The sequence below is a fragment of the Oncorhynchus clarkii genome, chromosome 22 (assembly GCF_045791955.1).
Source record: "Oncorhynchus clarkii lewisi isolate Uvic-CL-2024 chromosome 22, UVic_Ocla_1.0, whole genome shotgun sequence".
Classification (NCBI taxonomy): Eukaryota; Metazoa; Chordata; class Actinopteri; order Salmoniformes; family Salmonidae; genus Oncorhynchus; species Oncorhynchus clarkii.
The window spans coordinates 1,274,506-1,298,762 of NC_092168.1; the positions used below are offsets into that span (position 1 = coordinate 1,274,506).

Below are 24,257 nucleotides of genomic sequence, written 5' to 3' on the forward strand. Positions count from 1 at the left end.
TAAGGTTCCATTTGGAAAGGGTTTATAAAGGGTTTGGAATTACATTATTAACGCTTATTTAATAATTTGCTAAATGCATTATAACAAATTGGTCAAAATAGTGCCATAGAATATCCGTGCTTGCCAAATAGTGAGCCACTATTTACTTCCAGCTAATATTGAACCCCTATGTATCATCGTGCAACCTTATTGTCAATGGTTGCACAGTTAAACAATAGTTATTTTCTCATTTTTGAGTGTGATGCATTGTTGCCCTGTCCAAGGTTGGTTTTCAGACCAATGGTCAAGTCCCATGTTTGAAACCCTGATGATGCATTGTTGCCCTGTCCAAGGTTGGTTTTCAGACCAATGGTCAAGTCCCATGATGAGCCCCATGCTTGAAACCCTGATGATGCATTGTTGCCCTGTCCAAGGTTGGTTTTCAGACCAATGGTCAAGTCCCATGATGAGCCCCATGTTTGAAACCCTGATGATGCATTGTTGCCCTGTCCAAGGTTGGTTTTCAGACCAATGGTCAAGTCCCATGATGAGCCCCATGTTTGAAACCCTGATGATGCATTGGTTCACTTATTTATTCGGAGAAATTCCCCCGACTTTGTGAGATCTGCCCAATCTTTGAAACACGCTTGAAATAAAGATGACCTGGAACGTGCCCAGAATTTTGTGTTGACACTGACACCAGTGTCATCAGTGAAGAATCAGGATGGGCGTGGCTATGAGAAGTGTGCAAAGGCCAGACAGAAGAGAAAGAAACATTGTTCACAAGACAAACCTTTTGACAGGGGAGAGGGTAAATTCTTAATGCAATTTGTTTCACTTTTGGATACAGAAGTTCTGCTGGATGATTTAGCACTTTGCTCAGCTAGCTAAGTAGCTAGCTAGCTAACATTTGCTAGCCCATTTGACTGCCCTACCTAGCTAGCTAGGAAACCTAAAATGTATTTTTCAATATAGAAATTCAGCTTGACGATTTGCTATTAACCCACACTAACATACCAGACATGACTCTTCCTGCAGGCAAAAAACCCTCTGAGGCTCCAATTTATCATTCTTAAACTGCCTGCGGATTAGTGCCACCCGACCTGAACCCGACAGGCCCCGACGTTATACATTGGGTTAGGGCCTGGTAAGGTCTGTTTTCTCATCAGTAGCTAGGGTGGGGTAGTGCTCGGGTATCACTAAATTGATCACTAACATCATAACATGGTGTTAGAAGTGCTTAAACCTTCTCAAATATAAAACAGGTAGAACATCACGGGCATGGGTATGGCTCAGAAATAGTCGTTTTTTGGGGTATCTGTACTTTACTTTACTGAACTTTACTGAACGTTACTATGCAGAAATTTTCATGTCTCTCCAGAGATGTTTGATAGGTTTCAAGTCCGGGCTCTCGCTTGGCCAATCAACGACATTCAGTGAATTGTCCCGAAGCCACTCCTGCGTTCTCTTGGCTGTGTGCTTAAGGTCGTTTTCCTCTTGGAAGGTAAACCTGAGGTCCTGAGCGCTCTGAAGCAGGTTTTCATAAATGATATCTCTGTACTTTGCTCCATTCCTCTTTGCCTCGATCCTGACTAGTCTCACAGTCATGCCACTGAAAAACATCCCCACTGCATGATGCTGCCACCACCATGCCTCACCGTAGGGATGGTGCCAGGTTTTCTCCTGACTTGACGCTTGGCATTCAGTTCAAAGAGTTCAGTCTTGATTTCAACAGACCAGAGAATATTGTTTCTCATGGTCTGAGGGTCTTTAGGTGCCTTTTGGCAAACTCCAATTGGCCTTTTACTGGGGAGTGGCTTCCGTCTGGCCACTCTACCATAAAGGCCTGAGTGCTGCAGAGATGGCTGATTTTCTGGAAGATTCTCCCACGCTGACAGAACTCTAGAGGTCTGTCAGCGTGACCATCAGGGTCTTGGTCTCCTCCCTGACAAAGGCCCTTCTCCCCCGATTACTCAGTTTGGCTGGGCGGCCAGCTCTAGGAAGAGTCTTGATGGTTCTAAACTTCTTCCATTTGAGAATGATGGAGGCCATTGTGTTTTTGGGGATGTTCAATGTTGCAGACATTTTTTGGTACCCTTCCCCAGATTTGTGCCTCGACACAATCCTGTCTTTGAGCACTACGTACAATTCCTTTGACCTCGTGGCTTGCTCTGACATGCGCTGTCAACTGTGAGACCTTGTATAGACAGGTGTGTGCCTTTCCAAATAATTTCCAATCAATTGAATTCACCACAGGTGGAGTGTGTAAGTAGAAAGACCCCATATCAATCATGTAGGTGGGGTTTAGAGGGAAACGTTGATTATGCATCTCTGTTTGGTCAACCAGTTTTGTAGCAATAGTTAAGCTTTATGTTACAATAAGTCCCAAGAGATTTTAATGACCACAGAGAGTCAGGGCATCAGTTCAACATCCCATCCAAAATAACGGAAGGAAGAGTGGCCCCTAATGTCCCACCAACACCTTTTCTAGCAACATCTGCTCTCCCATCCAGGGACTGACAAGGACCAACCCTGCTTAGCTTTAGAAGCAACCCAGCAGGTAAACGTAGCCAAAGATAAGAAAAATAGCAGGCACATTTCTTATTTAACCTTTAAGGGAGCCCTGTAAAGGAGGGAGGCATTTGCTTTAATCGCGTTGTCATAACACGTTTCAGTAGCTAGGTTTCCATCCAACTGGCAACAGATTTTCATGCAAATATTCTAAAATCCACATAAAAACAATATGTGCATTTCCTAAGGCTGTGTGTGATGACGTAGAGCAAAAACCCCCAACTTTTGTAGCTACCAAAAAAAAACAAGTTAAATGGGTTAATTTCGCAATTTCAAATCTACTGATGGTTTTCTCACAAAAAAAATGACATCATATAGCGAGTGTGACAAACCTGGTATTGGCACGTGCGCTCTAGCTAAAACATATAGCCTACAACAAAGCCTCCTTCACTCACAAAGCCAAATTTACCCTTGTAAAGCTGACTGTCGATCCTCGACTTCGGCGATGTAATTTACAAAACAGCCTCCAACACTCTACTCAGCAAACTGGATGCAGTCTATCACAGTGCCATCCGTTTTGTCACCAAAGCCCCATATACCACCCACCACTGCAACCTGTATGCTCTCATTGGCTGGCCCTTGCTACATATTCGTCGCCAGACCCACTGGCTCCAGGTCATCTGTAAGTCTTTGCTTGGTAAAGCTATGCCTTATTTCAGGAACTCTGGTCATGATACCACCCACCCATAGCACGCGCTCCAGTAGGTATATCTCACTGGTCATCCCCAAAGCCAACACCTCTTTGGTCTCCTTTCCTTCCAGTTCTCTGCTGACTGGAACGAATTGCATTTTTTTTTTTTTAGAAATAAAAATCGCTGAACTTGGAGACTTATATCTCCCTCACTAACTTTAAACATCAGCTATCTGAGCAGCTAACCGATCGCTGCACACAGCCCATCTGTAAATAGCCCATTCAATCTACCTACCTCATCCCCATATTGTTTTATTTACTTTTTTGCACACCAGTATCTCTACTTGCACATCATCATCTGCATATCTATCACTCCAGTATTAATTTGCTAAATTGTAATTACTTCGCTAATATGGCCTATCTATTGCCTTACCTCCTCACGGCATTTGCACACACTATATATATACTTTTTTCTATTGTATTATTGACTGTACGTTTGTTTATTCCATGTGTAACTCTGTGTTGTTGTTTATGTCACACTGCTTTGCTTTATCTTGGCCAGGTCACAGTTGTAAATGAGAACTTGTTCTCAACTGGCCTACCTGGTGAAATAAAGCTGAAAATAAATAAATGAAAAGATCCAGATGCAGACTGTGGAAGTAACACTGTTTATTGTAGCAAACAGGGGCAGACAAAGACAGGTCAAGGCAGGCAGGGGTCGAAAATACAGGGTAAGGCAGAGGTACAGGATGGCAGGTGGACTCCGGGACAGGCAGGGTTCAGTAATCCAGAGGTGGAGCAAAGGTACAGGACACAGCATTTAGGCTCAGGCAGAGAGGTCAGGTGTGTGGGTACATGGTCAGGACAGGCAAAGGTCAAAACCGGGAGGACTAGCAAAGAGAGGCTGGGAAACGGAAGGAGCTGACAGGAAAAAATCTGGTAAGTTTGAACTAAAAAGACGAACTGTCAACAAACAGACAGAGAACACAGGTATGAATACACAGGGGATAATTGGGAGATGGGCGACACCTGGAGGGGGTAGAGACAAGCACAAGGGCAGGTGAAATAGATCAGGACATGACACCCTGTGAAGTTCATTGTAATTAATTTAATCTGTAGCCTAGTAAAGTGCATGCTATCCTGAAGAATCGTAGTGGGAGGACCACACAACATGTTCACCTGGAGAAGATTGACCCCAAGAGACACATGTAATAAGGATGTGTTATGATGAGCCTCTGTTGGCTGTCAAAGGACAAAGGGGAGTTTTTTTTGTTGTTGTAATAAAACCTTATTTTTTTATTTTGTAATAAAAAAACTTGTCCATGACAGGACTCCAAGTTTACTTCGATATGATTATTATTATATCAATATTTGCACATAAAAGCGTTTCCACTGACATTTTCAGATTCCACCTTGTCAAGCGTATTTTGTTTTGTCGACATTTAGAAAGTCTCCATCAGGCCTATCATGACATTTTTTTATCCGACATGTACTTTACTCGCATAAAAAGGTTGGATGGAAACCTGCTTACTGCAAAAAAATGGTTTGTCTCAATTTACAGGGGTGAATATATAGAGAGAGAGTTATCAGTATCATATCTGACCCAAGCGCTCATATCCTGTGTGTGTGTACGCTGCCTATGTGTGTCCTTGTGTGGCATATATGTGTGTGTATGTCAGTGAGACAGGAAGTGGGCTGAGTGTGATGGAGACAAGAGGGCCTGTCTGGCCACGCCTCGTCTCTTCTACACCACCCAAAGGAAATCATCTGCTCCCCTCTCCCTCCTCCCCTCTCTTCTCTATTTGCACCCTGTAACCTTTTCTTTTCCATCCTCGAAAGAGCCCCTTTACGCACCCCTCTAGAAATCCAGACCCCACGAGACTGCTCGTCTTGTTAATTTTCTCCTTCCTTTTGCCCCCAACATCCCAAATATACTATAGGCTGCTCCTGGTTGTCCTGCATGACCCTCATCCCCCTTCTCTTCTCCTCTAACTGTAACCCCTCAGTCCCTCCCTACCCCATCTCTGTGCCCCTACGACTCTCACTTCTCTGGCTGGCCTCAGAGCTGTATGAGGAGTGAAAGAAAATGCAATGTGGATATCCAGGTTGACAATCATTAATGGAGAGAGACAAGTACCAGTGATATTCTACCCCACCCCTTCTCCTCCCTCCTCCCTCACTCTTTCCCTGCATCCTCCTCCAACCCACCCCCACAAACACACACCATGGCAGTTGATTGTGTGGATTCTGAATTTGTGCAAATAACAAAAGTGTGTCCCTGCCGTGTGTTTGTGTACAGAATGTATTTTTTGGTTTGTGTGTGTGTGTGTGTGTGCGCGCGCGTGTGTGTGTGTGTGTGTGTGTGTGCGTGTGTGTGTGTGAGCAAGGGTACATGCCTTTTCCTGAATATATGTGTCAAATTGTATCAAATGTTATTTGTCACATGCTTCGTAAACACCAGGTATAAACTAACAGGCCAATAATGCAGAGAGAAACATAAATAATAATAATAAAAAACGTGAGGAATAAATACACAGGGAGTAGAGACAACTTGGTACCAGTACAGAGTCAGATGTGCAGGGATACGAGTTCATTTTGGTAGATATATACATTAACAGTACCAGTCAAAAGTTTGGACACACCTACTCATTCAAGGGTTTTTCTTTGTTTTTACTATTTTCAACATTGTAGAATAATATTGAAGACATCTAAACTATGAAAAAACACATATGGAATCATGTAGTAACCTAAAAACTGTTAAACAAATCAAAATATATTTTTTACTTGAAATTCTTCAAAGTAGCCACCCTTTGACTTGATGGCAGCTTTGCACACTCTCGGCATTCTCTCAAACAGCGTCATGAGGTAGTCACCTGCAATGCATTTAAATTAAAAGGTGTGCCTTGTTAAAAGTTATGTTGTGGAATTTCTTTCCTTCTTAATGCGTTTGAGCCAATCAGTTGTGTTGTGATAAGGTAGGGGTGGTATACAAAAGATAGCCCTATTTGGTAAAAGACCAAGTCCATATTATGGCAAGAACAGCTCAAATAAGCAAAGAGAAATGACAGTCCATCATTACTTTAAAACATGAATGTCAGTCAAAATGGAACATTTCAATAACTTTGAACGTTTCAAGTGCAGTTGCAAAAACTATCAAGCACTATGACTAAACTGGCACTCATGAGGACCGCCACAGGAAAGGAAGACCCATAGTTGCCTTGACCGATAAGTTCATTAGAGTTACCATTAGAATTGCAGCCCAAATAAATGCTTCACAAAGTTCAAGTAACAGACATATCTCCACATCAACTGTTCAGAGGAGACAGCGTACATCTGGCCTTCATGGTTGAATTGCTGCAAAGAAACCACTACTAAAGGACACAAATAAGAAGAAGAGACTTGCTTGGGCCAAGAAACACAACACATTTTTATTAAACCAGGCAAGTCAGTTAAGAACAAATTATTATTTACAATGACAGCCTACCCCGGCCAAACCCTAACTGTGGGCCGCCCTATAGGACTCCCAATCACGTCTGTTTGTGATACAGTCTGGAACCGAAGCAGGGTCTGTCGTGATGCCTCAAGCACTGAGATGCAGGGCCTTAGAGTGCTGTGCCACTCAGAAGCCCATCGACATTAGACTGGTGGAATTCTGTCCTTTGGTCTGATGAGTCCAAATTTGACACAGAATAGTTGAACAGATGATCTCTGCATGTGTGGTTCCCACCGTGAAGCATGGAGGAGGAGGTGTGATGGTGTGGGGGTGCTTTGCTGGTGACTCTGTCTGTGATTTATTTAGAATTAAGGCACACTTAACCAGCATGGCTACCACATAATTCTACAGCGATACACCATCCCACCTGGTTTGCGCTTAGTGGGACTATAATTTGTTTTTCAACAGGACAATGATCCAACACACGTCCAGGCTGTGTAAGGGCTATTTGACCAAGAAGGAGAGTGATGGAGTGCTGCATCAGATGACCTGGCCTCCACAATCACCCGACCTCAACCCAGATGAGATGGATTGGGATGAGTTGGACCACAGAGTGAAGGAAAAGCAGCCAACTAATGTTCACCATATGTGGGAAGTCCTTCAAGAATGTTGAAAAAGCATTCCAGGTGAAGCTGGTTGAGAGAATGCCAAGAGTGTGCAAAGCTGTCATCAAGGTCGTGGCTACTTTGAAGATGATAAAATCTTAAATATATTTGATTTTGTTAAACACTTTTACGGTTACTACTAGATTCAATACGTGTTATTTCATAGTTTTGATGTCTTCACTATTATTCTACAGCGTGGAAAATAGGAAATAGGAAAAGGAAAAACCCTTGAATGGGTAGGTGTGACGAAACTTTTGACTTGTACTGTAGGTATGGGTAAAGTGACTAGGCAACAGGAGAAATAATAAACAGTGGCAGCAGCGTACCGCATGTGAAGAGGCAAAAGGGGTTAATGCCAATGACCAGGTAGCTACTTAGCAGTGTGTGTGTGTGTGTGTGTGTGTGTGTGTGTGTGTGTGTGTGTGTGTGTGTGCACTCTAGCTAGAGTGACTGTTTAGCATGTGAGCTAAGCGGACCTGCCACCACTGCTAACCATTACTGGAAGCACATATGGCTGATGGAACATGTCAATACTGTCTGTGTTGGGAAATGCACACGCTCTAGCTAGTGGCTTTATTGTGATAAATTGTACTCCATGTACTGACTACTAATTTTTAAAGGAAATGTCATGAAAAATGTAATGGATGACATACACAACAGTCATTATGTTTATTGAACTGCGTGAATAAAATAAATATGAAACTGTCTTCAGATGATTGAGAAACCTATACGAATGGTCAAAATAACAGTCTTACCTCATCCAATTTCCTGTGCCGTCCCACTGGGCACACACTCAACAATCAACGTTGTTCCCACATAATTTCAAAAATAATTGTTAAACTAACGTGGAATAACCCATCTGGGCTCAGTGGTTTGTGGGGGTTTCTAGAACACCATCTAATGGCCATTGAAATGTTTTAACAATATCTCTGAATGAACATGTCATACATAACATGTTGTGAAATATGATCTTGAATCTATTTCCAGGTATTTCTATTGGAGTAATTGGAGCTTGCTTGAAAGGTATGTGCTATCTGGGATCCTTGGGATGTCCCTACCCATTAAAGTTGACATGTAAAATGGTTAAGGTAAGGGTTAATGTTAGGGTTAGATAAGGGTTGTGGTTATAGTTAGGGTAAGGTTAGTGGTTAAGGTTAAAGTTTAGGGTAGGGACATCCAAGGATCCCGGATAGCACTGACCTTGGGTGAAATGTGTCAAACATTACATACAAGTGCTGGGATTGTTTTGAAGGATAAATGTACATGTGTATCCAAGGGAAGGGAAAGTTACCCGATACTTCACATGATACAATACATGGAGTACAATGGCACTATTGATAGAATTACAGTAGCCAAGGCATACACAGTAAAATGTCATGTTGGGTTTTGGATCATTGTCTTACAGCTAATATCAAAATTAGTAATGTAAATGAAAGATGCTGAAGATGCTTCAGTAATGATCCACCATTTTCTCTCTTGTTGCAGTTCTATGTCACCATTCAGTATTGAGAGCATACGCCGCCCCCGGAGGTCAGAGTCGCCCGACTCCAAGAAGAGACGCATCCACAGGTGTGACTTTGAGGGCTGCAATAAAGTCTACACCAAGAGCTCCCATCTAAAAGCACACCGGAGGACGCACACAGGTCAGTGTGTGTGTGTGTGTGTGTGTGTGTGTGTGTGTGTGTGTGTGTGTGTGTGTGTGTGTGTGTGTGTGTGTGTGTGTGTGTGTGTGTGTGTGTGTGTGTGTGTGTGTTCTCTTCATCAATTAAAGGCTAGGTTTCTTCATCAATTAAAGGCTAGGTCTCTTCCTGAATAATAATGTTTTTTGTAGCGCTAATATGCATGGTAAGTGAATACACATGGAAGGTGCTTCACAATATCTGTAAACACAACAAGCAACCTGGACTTAAGGGCAGACGCTACATAGTAAAAGTAAATCCAGGAGACTCTAATTAGTATGATATGTTATGTTTCGTATGTAGTCATTTGTGGATGTCCATCATCCATTTCATATGATATGTTACAAATTACATTTAATATTATATGTTACGAATTGCAATTCATACAATATGTTAAGAATTTGCTAAATGTGTGATAAGTTGCAAATTCCAATTTGTTGTTGCTAATGTTAGCTAGTTGGTTAAAGCTAAAGTTAGCTATGTGGCTAAGGTTTAGGGTTAAAATCAAATCAAATGTTATTTGTCACATGCGCCGTGAAATGCTTACTCTCAACAGGGCAGTTCACGAAATAGAGTTAGGGAAATATTTACTCAATAAAAATAAAGTAAAAATAAAAAGTGAAACAGTAGAATAACATAACAATAATGAGGGGCACCGGTGCTGAGTAACTGTGTTGGGGTACAGGTTAGTCGAGGTAGTTTGCACATGTAGGTAGGGGTAAAGTGATTATGCATAGATGATAAACAGCGAATAGCAGCAGTGTAAAAACAAAGGGTTGGGGGGGTCAATGTAAATAGTCTGGGTGGCCATTTGATTAATTGTTCAGCAGACTTATAGCTTAGGGGTAGAAGATGTTAAGGAGCCTTCTGGACCTAGACTTGGTGCTCCGGTACCGCTTGACGTACGGTAGCAGAGAGAACAGTCTATAACTAGGGTGGCTGGAGACTTTGACAATTTTTTTGGCCTGCCCGGTATATAGGTCCTGGATGGCAGGAAGCTTGGCCACAATAATGTACTGGGCCATATGCACTACCCTCTGTAGCGCCTTACAGTCAGATAACGAGCAGTAGCCATACCAGGTGGTGATGCAACCGGTCAAGATGCTCTCAATGGTGCAGATGTAGAACTATTTGAAGACCTGGGGACCCATGCCAAATCATTTCAGTCTCCTGAAGCGGAAAAGGTTTTGTCGTGCCCTCTTCACGACTGTCTTGGTGTGTTTGGACCATGACAGTTTTTTGGTGATGTGAACACCAAGGCACTTGAAACTCTCAACCCACTCCACTTCAGCCACGTCGATGTAAATGGTGGCCTGTTCGGTCCTCCTTTCCCTGTAGTACACGATCAGCTCCTTTGTCTTGCTCACATTGATAGAGAGGTTGATGGCCTGGCACCACACTGACAGGTCTTTGACCTCCTCCCTATAGGTTGTTTCATCATTGTCGGTGATCAGGCCTACCACTGTTGTTTCATCAGCAAACTTAATGATGTTGTTGGAGTCGTGCTTGGCCACTCAGACATGGGTACACAGGGAGTACAGGAGGGGACTAAGCACGCACCCCTGAGGGGAACCGGTGCTGAGGATCAGCATGGAAGTCCAGGATCCAGTTGCAGAGGGAGGTGTTTATTCCCAGGGTCCTTAGCTTAGTCATGAGCTTTGTGGGCCCTATGGTGTTGAACGCTGAGCTGTAGTCAACAAACAGCATTCTCACATAGGTGTTCCTTTTGTCCAGGTTGGAAAGGGCAGTATGGAGTGTGATTGAGATTGCGTAATCTGTGGATCTGTCGAGGTGGTATGTGATTTGCAGTAGGTCTAGTATTTCAGGAATGATGGTGTAGTTGAGAGCCATGACCACTCTTTCAATGCACTTCATGGCTACCGATGTGAGTGCTACGAGGCGGTAGTCATTTTGGCAGGTTACCTTCGCGGTCTTGGGCACAGGGACTATGGTGGTCTGCTTGAAACATGTGGGTATTACAGACTCATTCAGGATGAGGTTGAAAATGTCAGTGAAGACACTTGCCAGTTGGTCCGCGCATGCTCTGAGTACACGCCCTGGTAATCCATCTGGCCCCGCAGACTTGTGAATGTTGACCTGTTTAGAGATCTGGCTTACATCAGCTATGGAGAGCATGATCATATAGTCATCTGGAGCAGCTGGTGCTCTCATGCAGGCTTCAGTGTTGCTGCCTCGAAGCCTCGAAGCGAACATGAAAGTAATTTAGCTCGTCTGGTAGGCTTGCGCCACTGGGCAGCTTGTGGCTGGGTTTCCCTTTGTAGTCCGTAATAGTTTTCAGACCCTGCCACATCCGACGAACGTCAGAGTCGGTGTAGTAGGATTCAGTGTTAGTCCTGTATTGACTATTTGCCTGTTTGAGGGTTCGTCTGAGGGCATAGCGGTATTTTTTCTAAGCGTGCAGATTTTTCTGTACTGGTAACATCAACCCCCTTACATCATCAACAAATTAGTAGACAATTAGTAGGCAATTAGTAGGCAATGCCTACACATAATAATTAAAATCACACGATGCACACCGATGATGTGATGTTCCTGTCACGTTCTGACCTATTTCCTTTGTTTTGTATTTATTTAGTATGGTCAGGGCGTGAGTTGGGTGGGCAGTCTATGTTTGTTTTTCTATGTTTTGGGGCATTTCTATGTTTCGGCCTAGTATGGTTCTCAATCAGAGGCAGGTGTAATTAGTTGTCTCTGATTGAGAATCATACTTAGGTAGCCTGGGTTGCACTGTTTGTTTGTGGGTGATTGTCTATGTTGATGGCTTGTTTCAGCACAGTCCATATGATTAGCTTCACGGTTGTTATTTTGTTTACTGGTTTTGTATAGTTTTCAGTGTTCACTACTTTCTTTATTAAAGATTGACCATGGACACTTACCACGCCGCGTATTGGTCCTCAGATCCTTTTCGCCTCTCCTCTTCAGATGAAGAGGAGGACGACCGTGACAGTTCCTCCATTTCATTTACTACAAAACATAGAAATGTGCAATTTTCACATATGTTGATGTTGGCTTGTGCTGGAGATTATATATATATATATATATATATATATATATATATATATGAAATAGAAACATATAGAAACACAGTATTCTTTCCTTGTCATTATTTTTATTTGTTTATTATATTTTTGATAGTTATCTTCAACTCTGATTTGTAGGAAAATTACCCGTAAGTAAGCATTCCACTGTTAGTTTACGAAGCCTGTGACAAATAAAAGATTATTCCATTTTTTTTTATTTGATCTGTAGCTAACAGTTCATCCACAAAGTAGTGAACGTTTTGTTCATAATTTGTCCCAAAAAATATTAGACTTGTTAAAATACTCCAGACCAGAAGGTTGCAGTAGTGGTGCTTTCTTAAGCTTTGTTTCCATTGGCACGTAGTAGGACCATGTTGCTATATAGCCAATGTTAGCTATCTGCGTTAATGTTGGTAGTTAGAATTTGAAGAAAGCCCTGTTGATAGCTAGATAGACACAACTAGATAACCACTAGCTGGCAAGATGTTGACGAAATATATAATTCACTCTCCATTATCCCACACTGCCAGTTCCATCTAGCCAAATTTGTAGTTTATATGTTGCGCAAGTGAATGCCGATGCTAGCTAGAAAACTGGCACTCGCAGTATAATGCCGCGTTCATATTATGAAGGAGTGATCGGAGGAACGACTTGTAGAGTTCACATGCTCAGAACTTGGAAGGAACACAAGAACCATTCTCACCATTGACAAACAAAATTGTGGCCATGGTTGTTGACATTTTCAGTGGTGTGTGATGTCAGAGTTCATCATGTGGGAAAGACCGTGATCCAGAGGTCATACCCGAGTTTCCTAGTCCTAATCATGAGTTGGAGGGGCATCCAGGTGCATTTTTCCAGTTGGAGGGACTTATTTACAAGTTCCCGACATGGCATGAACATAGCACAAGTCTGGCTCGAGCTCACTCTGTCCACCACTGCTTTTGGCAGAACAGCTGCTTCACTAGTTGGTGATTTTGACTGCCGACATTCTAGTCAGAGGTGCTAAATACCTCGGGCCATCAGTAGTATCATTTGTGTGTTACTAGCTACAGTGGCTAGATAGCTAGCTTATGGAGGAAGCATTTAGCTAGTGTTTAGCATTATTGCTCGTTACAATCTCATTTGTTTGACTGACTCAGTTAGCAATCTAGCTATCTAGCTAATGGACAATTTTTGTGCACATTGTCGTCAAACTGAATAATATAAAACATTTATAAACTAAAAATAATGTTCCTTCAAACTCAAAACTCCTTAGCTAGATGTAAAATATGTAACAAGGAATTTCTCTAGAAAAAAAATACCTTACAAATGAGTTGCAACTTGCAGAGTATTGTTCTAGTTGACAAGTAAAAGTAACATGGCTACAGTGTCTTGCAAAAGTATTCACCTCCTAGGTGTTTTTCCTGTTTTGTTGCATTACAACCTGTAATTTAAATGGATTTTTACTTCAATTTCATGTAATTCAAAATGAAAAAGTGGAGTGTGCTCATGTATTCACCCCCATTGCTATGAAGCCCTTAAATAAGATCGGGTGCAACCAGTTACCTTCAGAAATCACATAATTAGTTAAATAGTCTTAACTGTGTGCAATGTAAGTGTCAGATGATCTGTCACATGATCTCAGAATATATACACCTGTTCTGAAAGGCCCCAGAGTCTGCAACACCACTAAGCAAGGGGAACCACCAAGCAAGCAGCACCATGAAGACCAAGGAGCTCTATAAACAGGTCAGGGACAAAGTTGTGGAGAAGTACGGATCAGAGTTGGGTTTTAAACTAAATATCCAAAACTTTGAACATCCCACGGAGCACCATTAAATCCATTATTTAAAAAATGGAAAGAATATGGCACCACAACAAACCTGCCAAGAGAGGGCCATCCATCAAAACTCACCGACCAGGCAAGGAGGGCATTAATCGGAGAGGCAACAAAGAGACCAAAGATAATCCTGAAGCGGAGATTGAAGAATCTGTCCGTAGGACCACTTTAAGCCATACACTCCACAGAGCTGGGATTTACGGAAGAGTGTCCAGAAAAAAAGCCATTGCTTTAAGAAAAACATTTGCAAACACATTTGGTGTTCGCCAAAAGGAATGTGGGAGACTCCCCAACCATATGGAAGAAGGTACTCTGGTCAGATGAGACTAAAATTGAGTTTTTTGGCAATCAAGGAAAACGCTACATCTGGCACAAACCCAACACCTCACATCACCCCGAGAACATCATCCCCATAGTGAAGCATGGTGGTGGCAGCATCGTGCTGGGAGGATGTTTTTCATCGGCAGGGACTGGAAAACTGGTCAGAATTGAAGGAATGATGGATGGCTCTAAATCCAGGGAAATTCTTGAGGGAAAACTTTTTCAGTCTACCCAGGGATTTGAGACTGGGATGGAGGTTCACCTTCCAGCAGGACAATGACCCTAAGCATACTGCTAAAGCAACACTTGAGTGGTTTAAGGGGAAACATTTAAATATCTTGGAATGGCCTAGTCAAAGCCCAGACCTCAATCCAATTGAGAATCTGTGGTATGACTTAAAGATTGTTGTACACCAGCGGAACCCATCCAACTTGAAGGAGCTGGAGCAGTTTTGCTTTGAAGAATGGGCAAAAACCCCAGTAGCTAGATGTGCCAAGCTGATAGAAACATACCCCAAGAGACTTACAGCTGTAATTGCTGCAAAAGGTGGCTCTACAAAGTTTTGACTTTGGGGGGAGGGTGAAAAGTTATTCACACTCATGTTCTCTGTTTATTTTTCTAATTCCTTGTTTCTTTCAAAATACAAAATAGTTTGCATCTTCAAAGTGATTGGTGTGTTGTGTATATCAAATAATACAACCCCCCCCCCCCCCAAAAAAAAAAATCTCTTTTAATTCCAGGTTGTAAGGCAACAAAATAGGAAAAATGCCAAGGGGGGGTGAAGACGTTAGCAAGCCACTATATACAGGGAGTCGATGTACAGTGCCTTGCGAAAGTATTCGCCCCCCTTGAACTTTGCGACCTTTTGCCACATTTCAGGCTTCAAACATAAAGATATAAAACTGTATTTTTTTGTGAAGAATCAACAACAAATGGGACACAATCATGAAGTGGAACGACATTTATTGGATATTTCAAACTTTTTTAACAAATCAAAAACTGAAAAATTGGGTGTGCAAAATTATTCAGCCCCCTTAAGTTAATACTTTGTAGCGCCAAATTTTGCTGCGATTACAGCTGTAAGTCGCTTGGGGTATGTCTCTATCAGTTTTGCACATCGAGAGACTGACATTTTTTCCCATTCCTCCTTGCAAAACAGCTCAAGCTCAGTGAGGTTGGATGGAGAGCATTTGTGAACAGCAGTTTTCAGTTCTTTCCACAGATTCTCGATTGGATTCAGGTCTGGACTTTGACTTGGCCATTCTAACACCTGGATATGTTTATTTTTGAACCATTCCATTGTAGATTTTGCTTTATGTTTTGGATCATTGTCTTGTTGGAAGACAAATCTCCGTCCCAGTCTCAGGTCTTTTGCAGACTCCATCAGGTTTTATTCCAGAATGGTCCTGTATTTGGCTCCATCCATCTTCCCATCAATTTTAACCATCTTCCCTGTCCCTGCTGAAGAAAAGCAGGCCCAAACCATGATGCTGCCACCACCATGTTTGACAGTGGAGATGGTGTGTTCAGGGTGATGAGCTGTGTTGCTTTTACGCCAAACATAACGTTTTGCATTGTTGCCAAAAAGTTCAATTTTGGTTTCATCTGACTAGAGCACCTTCTTCCACATGTTTGGTGTGTCTCCCAGGTGGCTTGTGGCAAACTTTAACCGACACTTTTTATGGATATCTTTAAGAAATGGCTTTCTTCTTGCCACTCTTCCATAAAGGCCAGATTTGTGCAATATACGACTGATTGTTGTCCTATGGACATAGTCTCCCACCTCAGCTGTAGATCTCTGCAGTTCATCCAGAGTGATCATGGGCCTCTTGGCTGCATCTCTGATCAGTCTTCTCCTTGTATGAGCTGAAAGTTTAGAGGGACGGCCAGGTCTTGGTAGATTTGCAGTGGTCTGATACTCCTTCCATTTCAATATTATCGCTTGCACAGTGCTCCTTGGGATGTTTAAAGCTTGGGAAATCTTTTTGTATCCAAATCCGGCTTTAAACTTCTTCACAACAGTATCTCGGACCTGCCTGGTGTGTTCCTTGTTCTTCATGATGCTCTCTGCGCTTTTAACGGACCTCTGAGACTATCACAGTGCAGGTGCATTTATACGGAGACTTGATTACACACAGGTGGATTGTATTTATCATCATTAGTCATTTAGGTCAACATTGGATCATTCAGAGATCCTCACTGAACTTCTGGAGAGAGTTTGCTGCACTGAAAGTAAAGGGGCTGAATAATTTTGCACGCCCAATTTTTCAGTTTTTGATTTGTTAAAAAGGTTTGAAATATCCAATAAATGTCGTTCCACTTCATGATTGTGTCCCACTTGTTGTTGATTCTTCACAAAAAAATACAGTTTTATATCTTTATGTTTGAAGCCTGAAATGTGGCAAAAGGTCGCAAAGTTCAAGGGGGCCGAATACTTTCGCAAGGCACTGTAATACAAGGTAATCGGAGGTAGCTACAGTATGTACATATACTGTGTCGTGTCTTTACTATCATTAAATTGAAGACTTAGTTTTTATCAAAGATTCTCTGTAATTAGTATTACGCGATCAAACTGATTAATCATGTAACTGTAATTAACTAGGAAGACGGGGCACCGAGGAAAATATTCAAATTACAAAGTTATAATTTCCCAATACCAACCTTTTCGGATATTTTCATATCTGATCTGTAGTCCTCTGATTTCATGAATTATTTACTTTACCTCACGTTAGTCTCATTCCAAACGTCGTAAATTGTTGGTTATCTGCATGAACCCAGTATTCACTATAAGTCATCCATACATCAATTGTCTTAAATCATTTATTTATTACTAACTAAGTAATTCACAGAAATGCATAAACAAAACAAACAAAGTAAATTTGGTTACAAGAAATGATAGGAGAATGTGCCCTAGTGGGCTAAACCGGCATGGCGGCTTGTTATACAAAAGGGAAGTGGGGGTCAACTAAGAAGTCACTACAGAGTGATAATTATAACAATTGAAATGCTAATCCTTTACACATGAACGCTCACTCATTCGGGAACAATTGCAATCAATATATATATTTACGCTCAGTATGTCGTCTTGATCGCTGTTGAAAAGTTTGTTTATTTCGTAGAATTGTCCGTCTCTCTCTCTGTCGTGGTTATAGTGGATAGTTCAGAGTGAGATTCATTCATGTTGTTGTAGAATGGATGTTTTGTCGGTTGTCGTTCTTTGCGTTCAATGATACCGAATTCCCAGCTGCAGACTAGTAATTAATATGAAAGACTTGTTCTTGTTCTGTCGAAATTGATAGTCTAAGAGTTTAACCAGGTGGTATGGTTAAAAGATTCAGCAATGGTCTGCAACCTTTGTCCTCCCGTGATTGAGAGAAACATGGTCTACTGAGAATTTCTCAAAGTTGGGTTTTATTCGGAATTGCAGAAAAGGGGCTGTCCCAGGATGCCTGACCCTAACTGGGCTCATGGGCGGTCTTCTGATTTAGTTTAACTCAAAAGGGAATTGGAGTTTCCTTCAATAAACAGTCCATCACATGACACAATTTTACAAACAGTATCATCCTCACACATTCATCTTATACGACAATTAGATGTAAACCTCATATCTGAGGCTATTATATAAACAGCGTTATGGTAATGTGGCCACACTGTCTCCCATGAGCTTCCCCAAGTTGTAACAAACGGACCAGTTCATAGCTGGATTCTTCACCGATCTTTTATACCTTCTCCGGAACGTAAACGTTGTTCGGACCTCAAGTTCTGTGAGGTGGAAGAAATTCCTTTGTTCTCTATGAAACTTCACTCTATCTCTATACTGTGTGGCCATGTGGCAGGGTCTTCCCTAGGAATTTATGACCTCAATGACCACAGCAGCCTGGTTGAAGGAGCAGAGAGAGGCAGGGAGAGGGGAATGGTGCTTGCTGTAACCAAAGAGGGCAACGTCATGACAACTGTAGGTTGTGGTAAAGTGACTAAGCAACATCATAGATAATAGACAGTAGCAGCAGTGTATGTGGTGAGTGTGAAAGTGTTTGTGAGCGTGAAAGTGTGGAATCAGTATGCATGTGTGTGCTTGTAATGTGTTTGTAGGCGTATGTAGTGTGTGTATGTGTGTGTACGTGTGTGTTTGGGTGTCAGTGTAAGTGTGTGGGTAGTGTCCAGTGTGACAGTTGGTGCAAGAGAGTTAGTGCAAAAAAGGGACAGTGCAGGTAGTCCCGGTAGCCATTTGATAAGCTATTTAGCAGTCTTATGGCTTCGGGGTAGAAGCTATTCAAAGTCCTGTTGGTTCCAGTGCACTGGTACCGCGTGCTGTGCTGTAGCAGAGAGAACAGTCTATGGCTTGGGTGGCTGGAGTCGATGAAAATGTTTTGGCCCTTCCACTGACATCGCCTGCTACAGAGGTCCTGGATGTCCATACTCACCACCCTCTGTCGTGCCTTGCGGGTGTCTTGTAGTTGCCGTACCAAGCGGTGATGTAGGCATTAAATTTGCTCTCAATGGTGCAACTGAGGAACTTTTTGAGGATCTGAGGGCCCATGCCAAATCTTTTCAGCTTCCTGAGGTGCAAGGGGTCGTGCCCTCTTCGCAGATGTGTGGTTGTGTGTGGACCATGTTAATTCCTTAGGGATGTGGATACAGAGGAACTTGAAGCTCTCGACCCGCTGCACTACAGCCCCATCGATGTGGATTGGGGGGCGTGTTTGCCCCTCCGTCTCCTGTAATCCACGATCAGCTCCTTTGTCTTGCTGACATTGAGGGAGAGATTATTCGCCTGGCGAGCCATGAACAGTTGATGATCTGAGCTATATAAAATAAAGTGACTGCTGACATAGTCAGAGCTGCAACCTTGGCCGTCAGTAACCTTGGTGTGTTTTTAGCTTAACTGTGGGGCGACACAATGAACTTATTTACAGTTAATTAACCGCTGCAAACCTCTTTGTTAGCAAGCACTGTCTCCAAAACGGTAAGCTGTTTCCAGTAATGTTTACTTTACTTTTATGTTTGTGATGTCTCCACTTTCCAAGCATATTGGAAGACTGTTTTAGAAGAAAAAGTGAAATCATTAGGCTATTCAAAAATATGTGCACATGAATTGTATGTTGCGAATGTCATTACTTTACCAAGTCTCTGTTTGTGTCTGTTTGTGTTGACCTGTCCAGGTGAGAAGCCATACAAATGCACCTGGGATGGCTGCACATGGAAGTTTGCCCGCTCTGACGAGCTGACACGCCACTACCGGAAACACACAGGTGTCAAGCCCTTCAAGTGTGCAGACTGCGACCGCAGCTTCTCGCGCTCAGACCACCTGGCCCTGCACCGACGGAGACACATGCTGGTGTGAGACAGTTACAGGGTGATGATGTCATCAGAAGGAGCATACACACACACTTACACACACACAGTGCCGCCCGGGGGAGCAGGGTCTCTCCCTCAATGTAGTTCAGCTGGACTGGACACACACCCCTGTCTGTCTGTGAGGCGGTGGGAAGAGCAGAGTAAAATGCAAAGAAAGGCATCTGTCTGTCCACAGAGAAAAAAAAACAGGGTTGGTTCTGGATCCTCAGTGACTGAGGAGGGTCGGAACTGGAAAATGCTCTTTTATTATCATTTTGGAGTTTTGACATAAACCTGTCTGTTTTCTCAGCACTGTTCTTAAATTGTTTCACTTTGGAGTTTTTCTCGGATGGAGTATTGCTCTTCTTCGTTAATTTGGACAGGAACCTTAATCGCAACCGTTCATCTTGGTGTCTTTGTTTTGGTTATATTGTTCAAAATGGCTGCTTTTCTCGCATCTATAATGTGAAAGAACTGAGGATTGGATGGCTTGATGGAAGGGCTGTGTGCATGTGTGTCTTTGAAGTATAGGGCAGACCTTGACCTTGCATTGGAAAATGGAATAAACAGGCGCAGATTCTGGTTCGTCCATGGAGAGTATTGTTTCCCAGTTCAATCCCTACAGCAGCTCCCTGCCCCTCTGTGCTTCAGGACAACCGGCAGCAGAGGGCGCCATCCACTCATTGATTGTACCCATAAAAACTGGTTTGAGTGTTCAAGAATCAGCATTCTAGAATGAGTTGTCGTACCAGTGTTCTAGATTCAGAAGAATCAGAGGCATCCCAGTGGGCCAGTGATATAGAAGCTGTAAGGGGCGGAGTTAACCCCAACCCAATGTCAGCAAACCTGCAACTGAGATTAAGAGTACAGTATATCCACAAACAGAGAGCATCAGCAACCTTACTTCTCATTCACATCCACGCATATTACAATACATACAGGTTTAGTATAAATGTTTTTTGTTTTTGGTGTTTGTTTTGTTTTTTGATCCAGTGGTTTTTGTTAGCACATGACTCAACCGCACCTAGAGCTTCTTTGAAACATTTTATTTAAAACAACTTTATTGGTGCATTTTGTGATTAGCAATCTCATTGGGTAAATATAGTTTCAAAATCGAGACTTTTTTTGTTTTTTGTTTATTTTATCTTGCTGTGTATGCCTGCTTTTGATCCATTTCACAAATAAAGATCCATCCACACCTCAATGTGCAATGAACTTTAAAACAAATCAAATTAACATATCTGGCATTTGAAGCACCTTACAGATTGACACCTTATATGACGATTCCATAATGTTCAAGGATTTTGTTTTGTGTCCCTGCTCTTTACAGTGAAAGGGATTGGCATTGTGATCATTTGTGTGTTAGTAGTCTAGAGCTAACACATCTTGGGTTTAGTTAATAATAATAACATAATATCTGCCATTTAGCAGATGTTTTTATCCAAAGCGACTTACAGTCATGTGTGCATACATTTAGATCAGAGGGCCACTCGGTTAGACAAGTTCAATAGAAGAGCAATACATTCAGTAGAGGGAAACAGTGTACCCTTGTTCTGGTTGCTGATGTCATAGACAAATAAGTCCTCAATCACAGACCGATTTCTACCAGTTCCACTTCTTTGTTTCTACTCTATACTACAAATATCTATATTTCTACAGCACAATGTTCTAGGCAAATTCACTTATTTTGGTTACCCTCCCTGTAAATTGCGTGGAAAATGTCACATTAATGATTGGTGGTTGAGGGGGAACAGGTTTTTCTAAATGTATCTATGAACAGACCTACACCCTTAGAATAAAGTGTTATCTAGAACCTTCGGCTGTCCCCATAGGAGAACCCCTTGAAAAACATTTATTTTGTTTGAGGAGGAACCCACAAGAGTTCTACCTGGAACCAAAAAGGTTCCAGGTAGATATAGGTTTCTCCTATGGGAAAAGCTGAATAAACTTTTCTAAGAGTGTACAGTGCCAAAATTAAGGGAAAAAAACATAACTTTTCTACATTCTTTATAACGTAATACACTGTAGTACACAATGTACACAGACAGTTGGCCCTGTAGCTTTCTGTGGCTGGGGGCAGTGTCTTTTTTAATCACACATACACATAGTCATGATGTGAGGTCTTCAGATCCAGCTTCAGGTCCACCTTTACTTGTAGTTTGTCATGCATCGATGACAGATACTTATTTACCATATTCAGTGTTAAGGTTTATTCAACACACTAAAACCACATTTTGATAATTTTCTGTTTGTACATGGAGTAAAAAGACATCTACGGCTATATAGAAATGTATATTTAGCCGTATAAAGATCAATGTCTATATATAACTGAAGTATTCTGTGAAAAAAAATGTGGCTCAACTTTCATTAGTCAGTGCAATGACATCAACCACTTATATTTTGCATATTGTTTGACATCAACTGCAAACTACCAGTTAAAGACAATTTATCCAGCCAACTGGAAAGAGATATCAATGGACATACAAATAGCACGACATAAACCTTTCTGAGATACATGAAAGCAATATCTGCAACTTTTCCTGTCACAGCGAAGTTATCAGATTTTCCTTTTTACAATATTGAACATAGATCTGACCTTGTTCACCATTATCATAACCATTCTCAACAGAATCCCACATGTATGATAATTGTATGTGTTCCAAGTATTTTTGTAGTCCAGTACACAGACGTTAGAGTATGCTGGATCCCTGCTTACAGTTTCAGGAGCTGATTTCAGAAGGTCAGTAAATTAAGGGGTTGTCGAGTCAAGTTTTTGAGATTGCAGCATATGCTTAGTGATTTAATAACACACGCATACACCACTGGTACTGTCCTATCATTCAAAACCACATCCTTACCGGAACAAAGAAATATTTATCAGAAACATATTATGCCCAATTTGTCTCTCTCCTTTTGATTTTCTGAAGTATTATAATATATGTCATATTATGTTGTTATATGTTGTTTGAGTACATGTGAATATTTCATTGGCCTTTTTTGGCCCAAGCATATCATTGGCAACTTGTTTGTTGTGAAGTATAATTTTAAAATTATTTCATTAATGAAGTCCATTTATACATAGTCATAAACATTTTATTATTCATATGCTGTACTTTTCTGAAATGAGGGGCACTTCATTTTGCATATAACGATTTTCTGTAAAAATATATATATTTTGAAATGTTTTAATATATGTGATAGTGGAAATAAAAATGATAACTCAGTTCTACAGCCTGTATATACATTTGAAAATAGGGCTTTGATTATTAGATACAAGGAAATACATTTATACATGTAAAGTATTTTTCAGAGATGCTAATTTATCTGATTTGATATACAGTAAGATGGGGCTATTGATTCTAAACTGTTTTGTTATCTAAAATACTAATATAAATGATCAAATCTGATGTCAGAAATGTGCATTTTGGTTCGTGATTTTCTTCTTTCTCAAAACAAGAGAATGTTTTCATATAAATATAGTCAATATGATAATTGCTTTTATAAATTGATCAAACTTTTAATGTCATTCTCTACCCAGCCATGTTGAGTTAAATAATATTACAATTACAAGTACATATTCATATCAACGTTTATCCAAATTCGACATATATTTAGCATGTGTACACAGAGGCTTATTGCATGCATGCATTACCACTCCCCTTTGGCATAATAAAAGTTTTTACGAGCATAATTATTTAACGGTAAGCAGGGTCAAAGTTATGCAATAATGAATAGTGCCTCCTATCACAGCGAATCTCTGAAAAGCATGCACATAAACTATTTCACAACTAACACATATCATATACATTCAAATATAAACCCTTGAATTGATACTCAGACAGAGATGTATTTGTAAAACATAAAACTCTGGGACCATTTTGGAAAAACCCAGACTCCCATTGTTCAGTTTATTTTCAATGCACTGAGCCTTACCCCATCTTTTCAATACAGTATCCTCAAATGTCAGCCTTTTACATGCTGTATGTATGTCCCATGAAAGCTGCATATTATTTGTATGGATGTATTTACAATATTAACTTCACTTAGAGAATGTAATTATTTTATCATTATTGTATCATTTAGGTTTTGACCTCTCCGATACTGGTCATTGGTGCAACTACTTTTCATAATCAGCCACACCATACTGCAGTATGCGAAATCACCGAAGAGAGTGAAAGACATTTGAATTACCTGATTGAATTTATTGCGGTTCACAGGGAATGCTGTATTGAATATATAAAGGCCTGGAATACCAACCCTTGGGGAGCTCCCTTTGAAAGAATTCTGATTACACTTCTGTATCCGTTCAATATTTCTTTAATTTCTGTATCAATTCTGTGTTTGTTTTATCTCTGTTTTTGAAGAATTACGTAGTGATGCCAATGCCTTTGTTTCAAGTTTACTGCTATTACGTACAGTAATTGTTGTTCCTGTATTCATGTAAAGTGACAGTATTGTAAATGTATTCAGAGCTTTTCATTCTTACCGTAAAATTGTGATATGCCCCACAAAGCTTCAAAGGGAGTCGTTAGCTCAAGGAATTCTGGGAACTAATTCGGAATCCCAATGTTTTTCAAAGGTTGAAAGAGGTTCAAAGGTTTTTCTTCTGTTCTTTCTTTCTGTTCTTCAGAAGTTGTCTAAATATTCTGTCAATGCTTTTTGCTTTTATCTCTGTATTTTTTCGTATGGATGGAGCTGTGAAATTAAATTAAACCGAGTTGAAACATATACATGTATATGAATTAGGCATGAAGGTTAATAAAGTTGCATTTTGTATGTAA

The 24,257-nt window shown here is 41.1% G+C and overlaps 1 protein-coding gene across 5 annotated transcripts in view; it reads left to right on the top strand.

Annotated features, from left to right (window-relative positions):
- Positions 1–24,257, top strand: part of LOC139380172 (Krueppel-like factor 12) — a 172,526-nt gene extending 148,269 nt beyond the window's left edge. For 2 of the 5 annotated variants that reach the window (XM_071122618.1, XM_071122619.1), the window contains exons 5-7: positions 8,267–8,302; positions 8,765–8,922; positions 19,302–24,257. In XM_071122618.1, the coding sequence (XP_070978719.1) occupies positions 8,267–8,302; positions 8,765–8,922; positions 19,302–19,483 (376 nt within the window). In that variant the 3' untranslated portion in view covers positions 19,484–24,257. Of the gene's footprint in view, positions 1–7,082; positions 7,301–8,266; positions 8,303–8,764; positions 8,923–19,301 lie in introns of those variants that run through there. The other 3 variants (XM_071122620.1, XM_071122621.1, XM_071122622.1) reach the window with 2 other exon arrangements.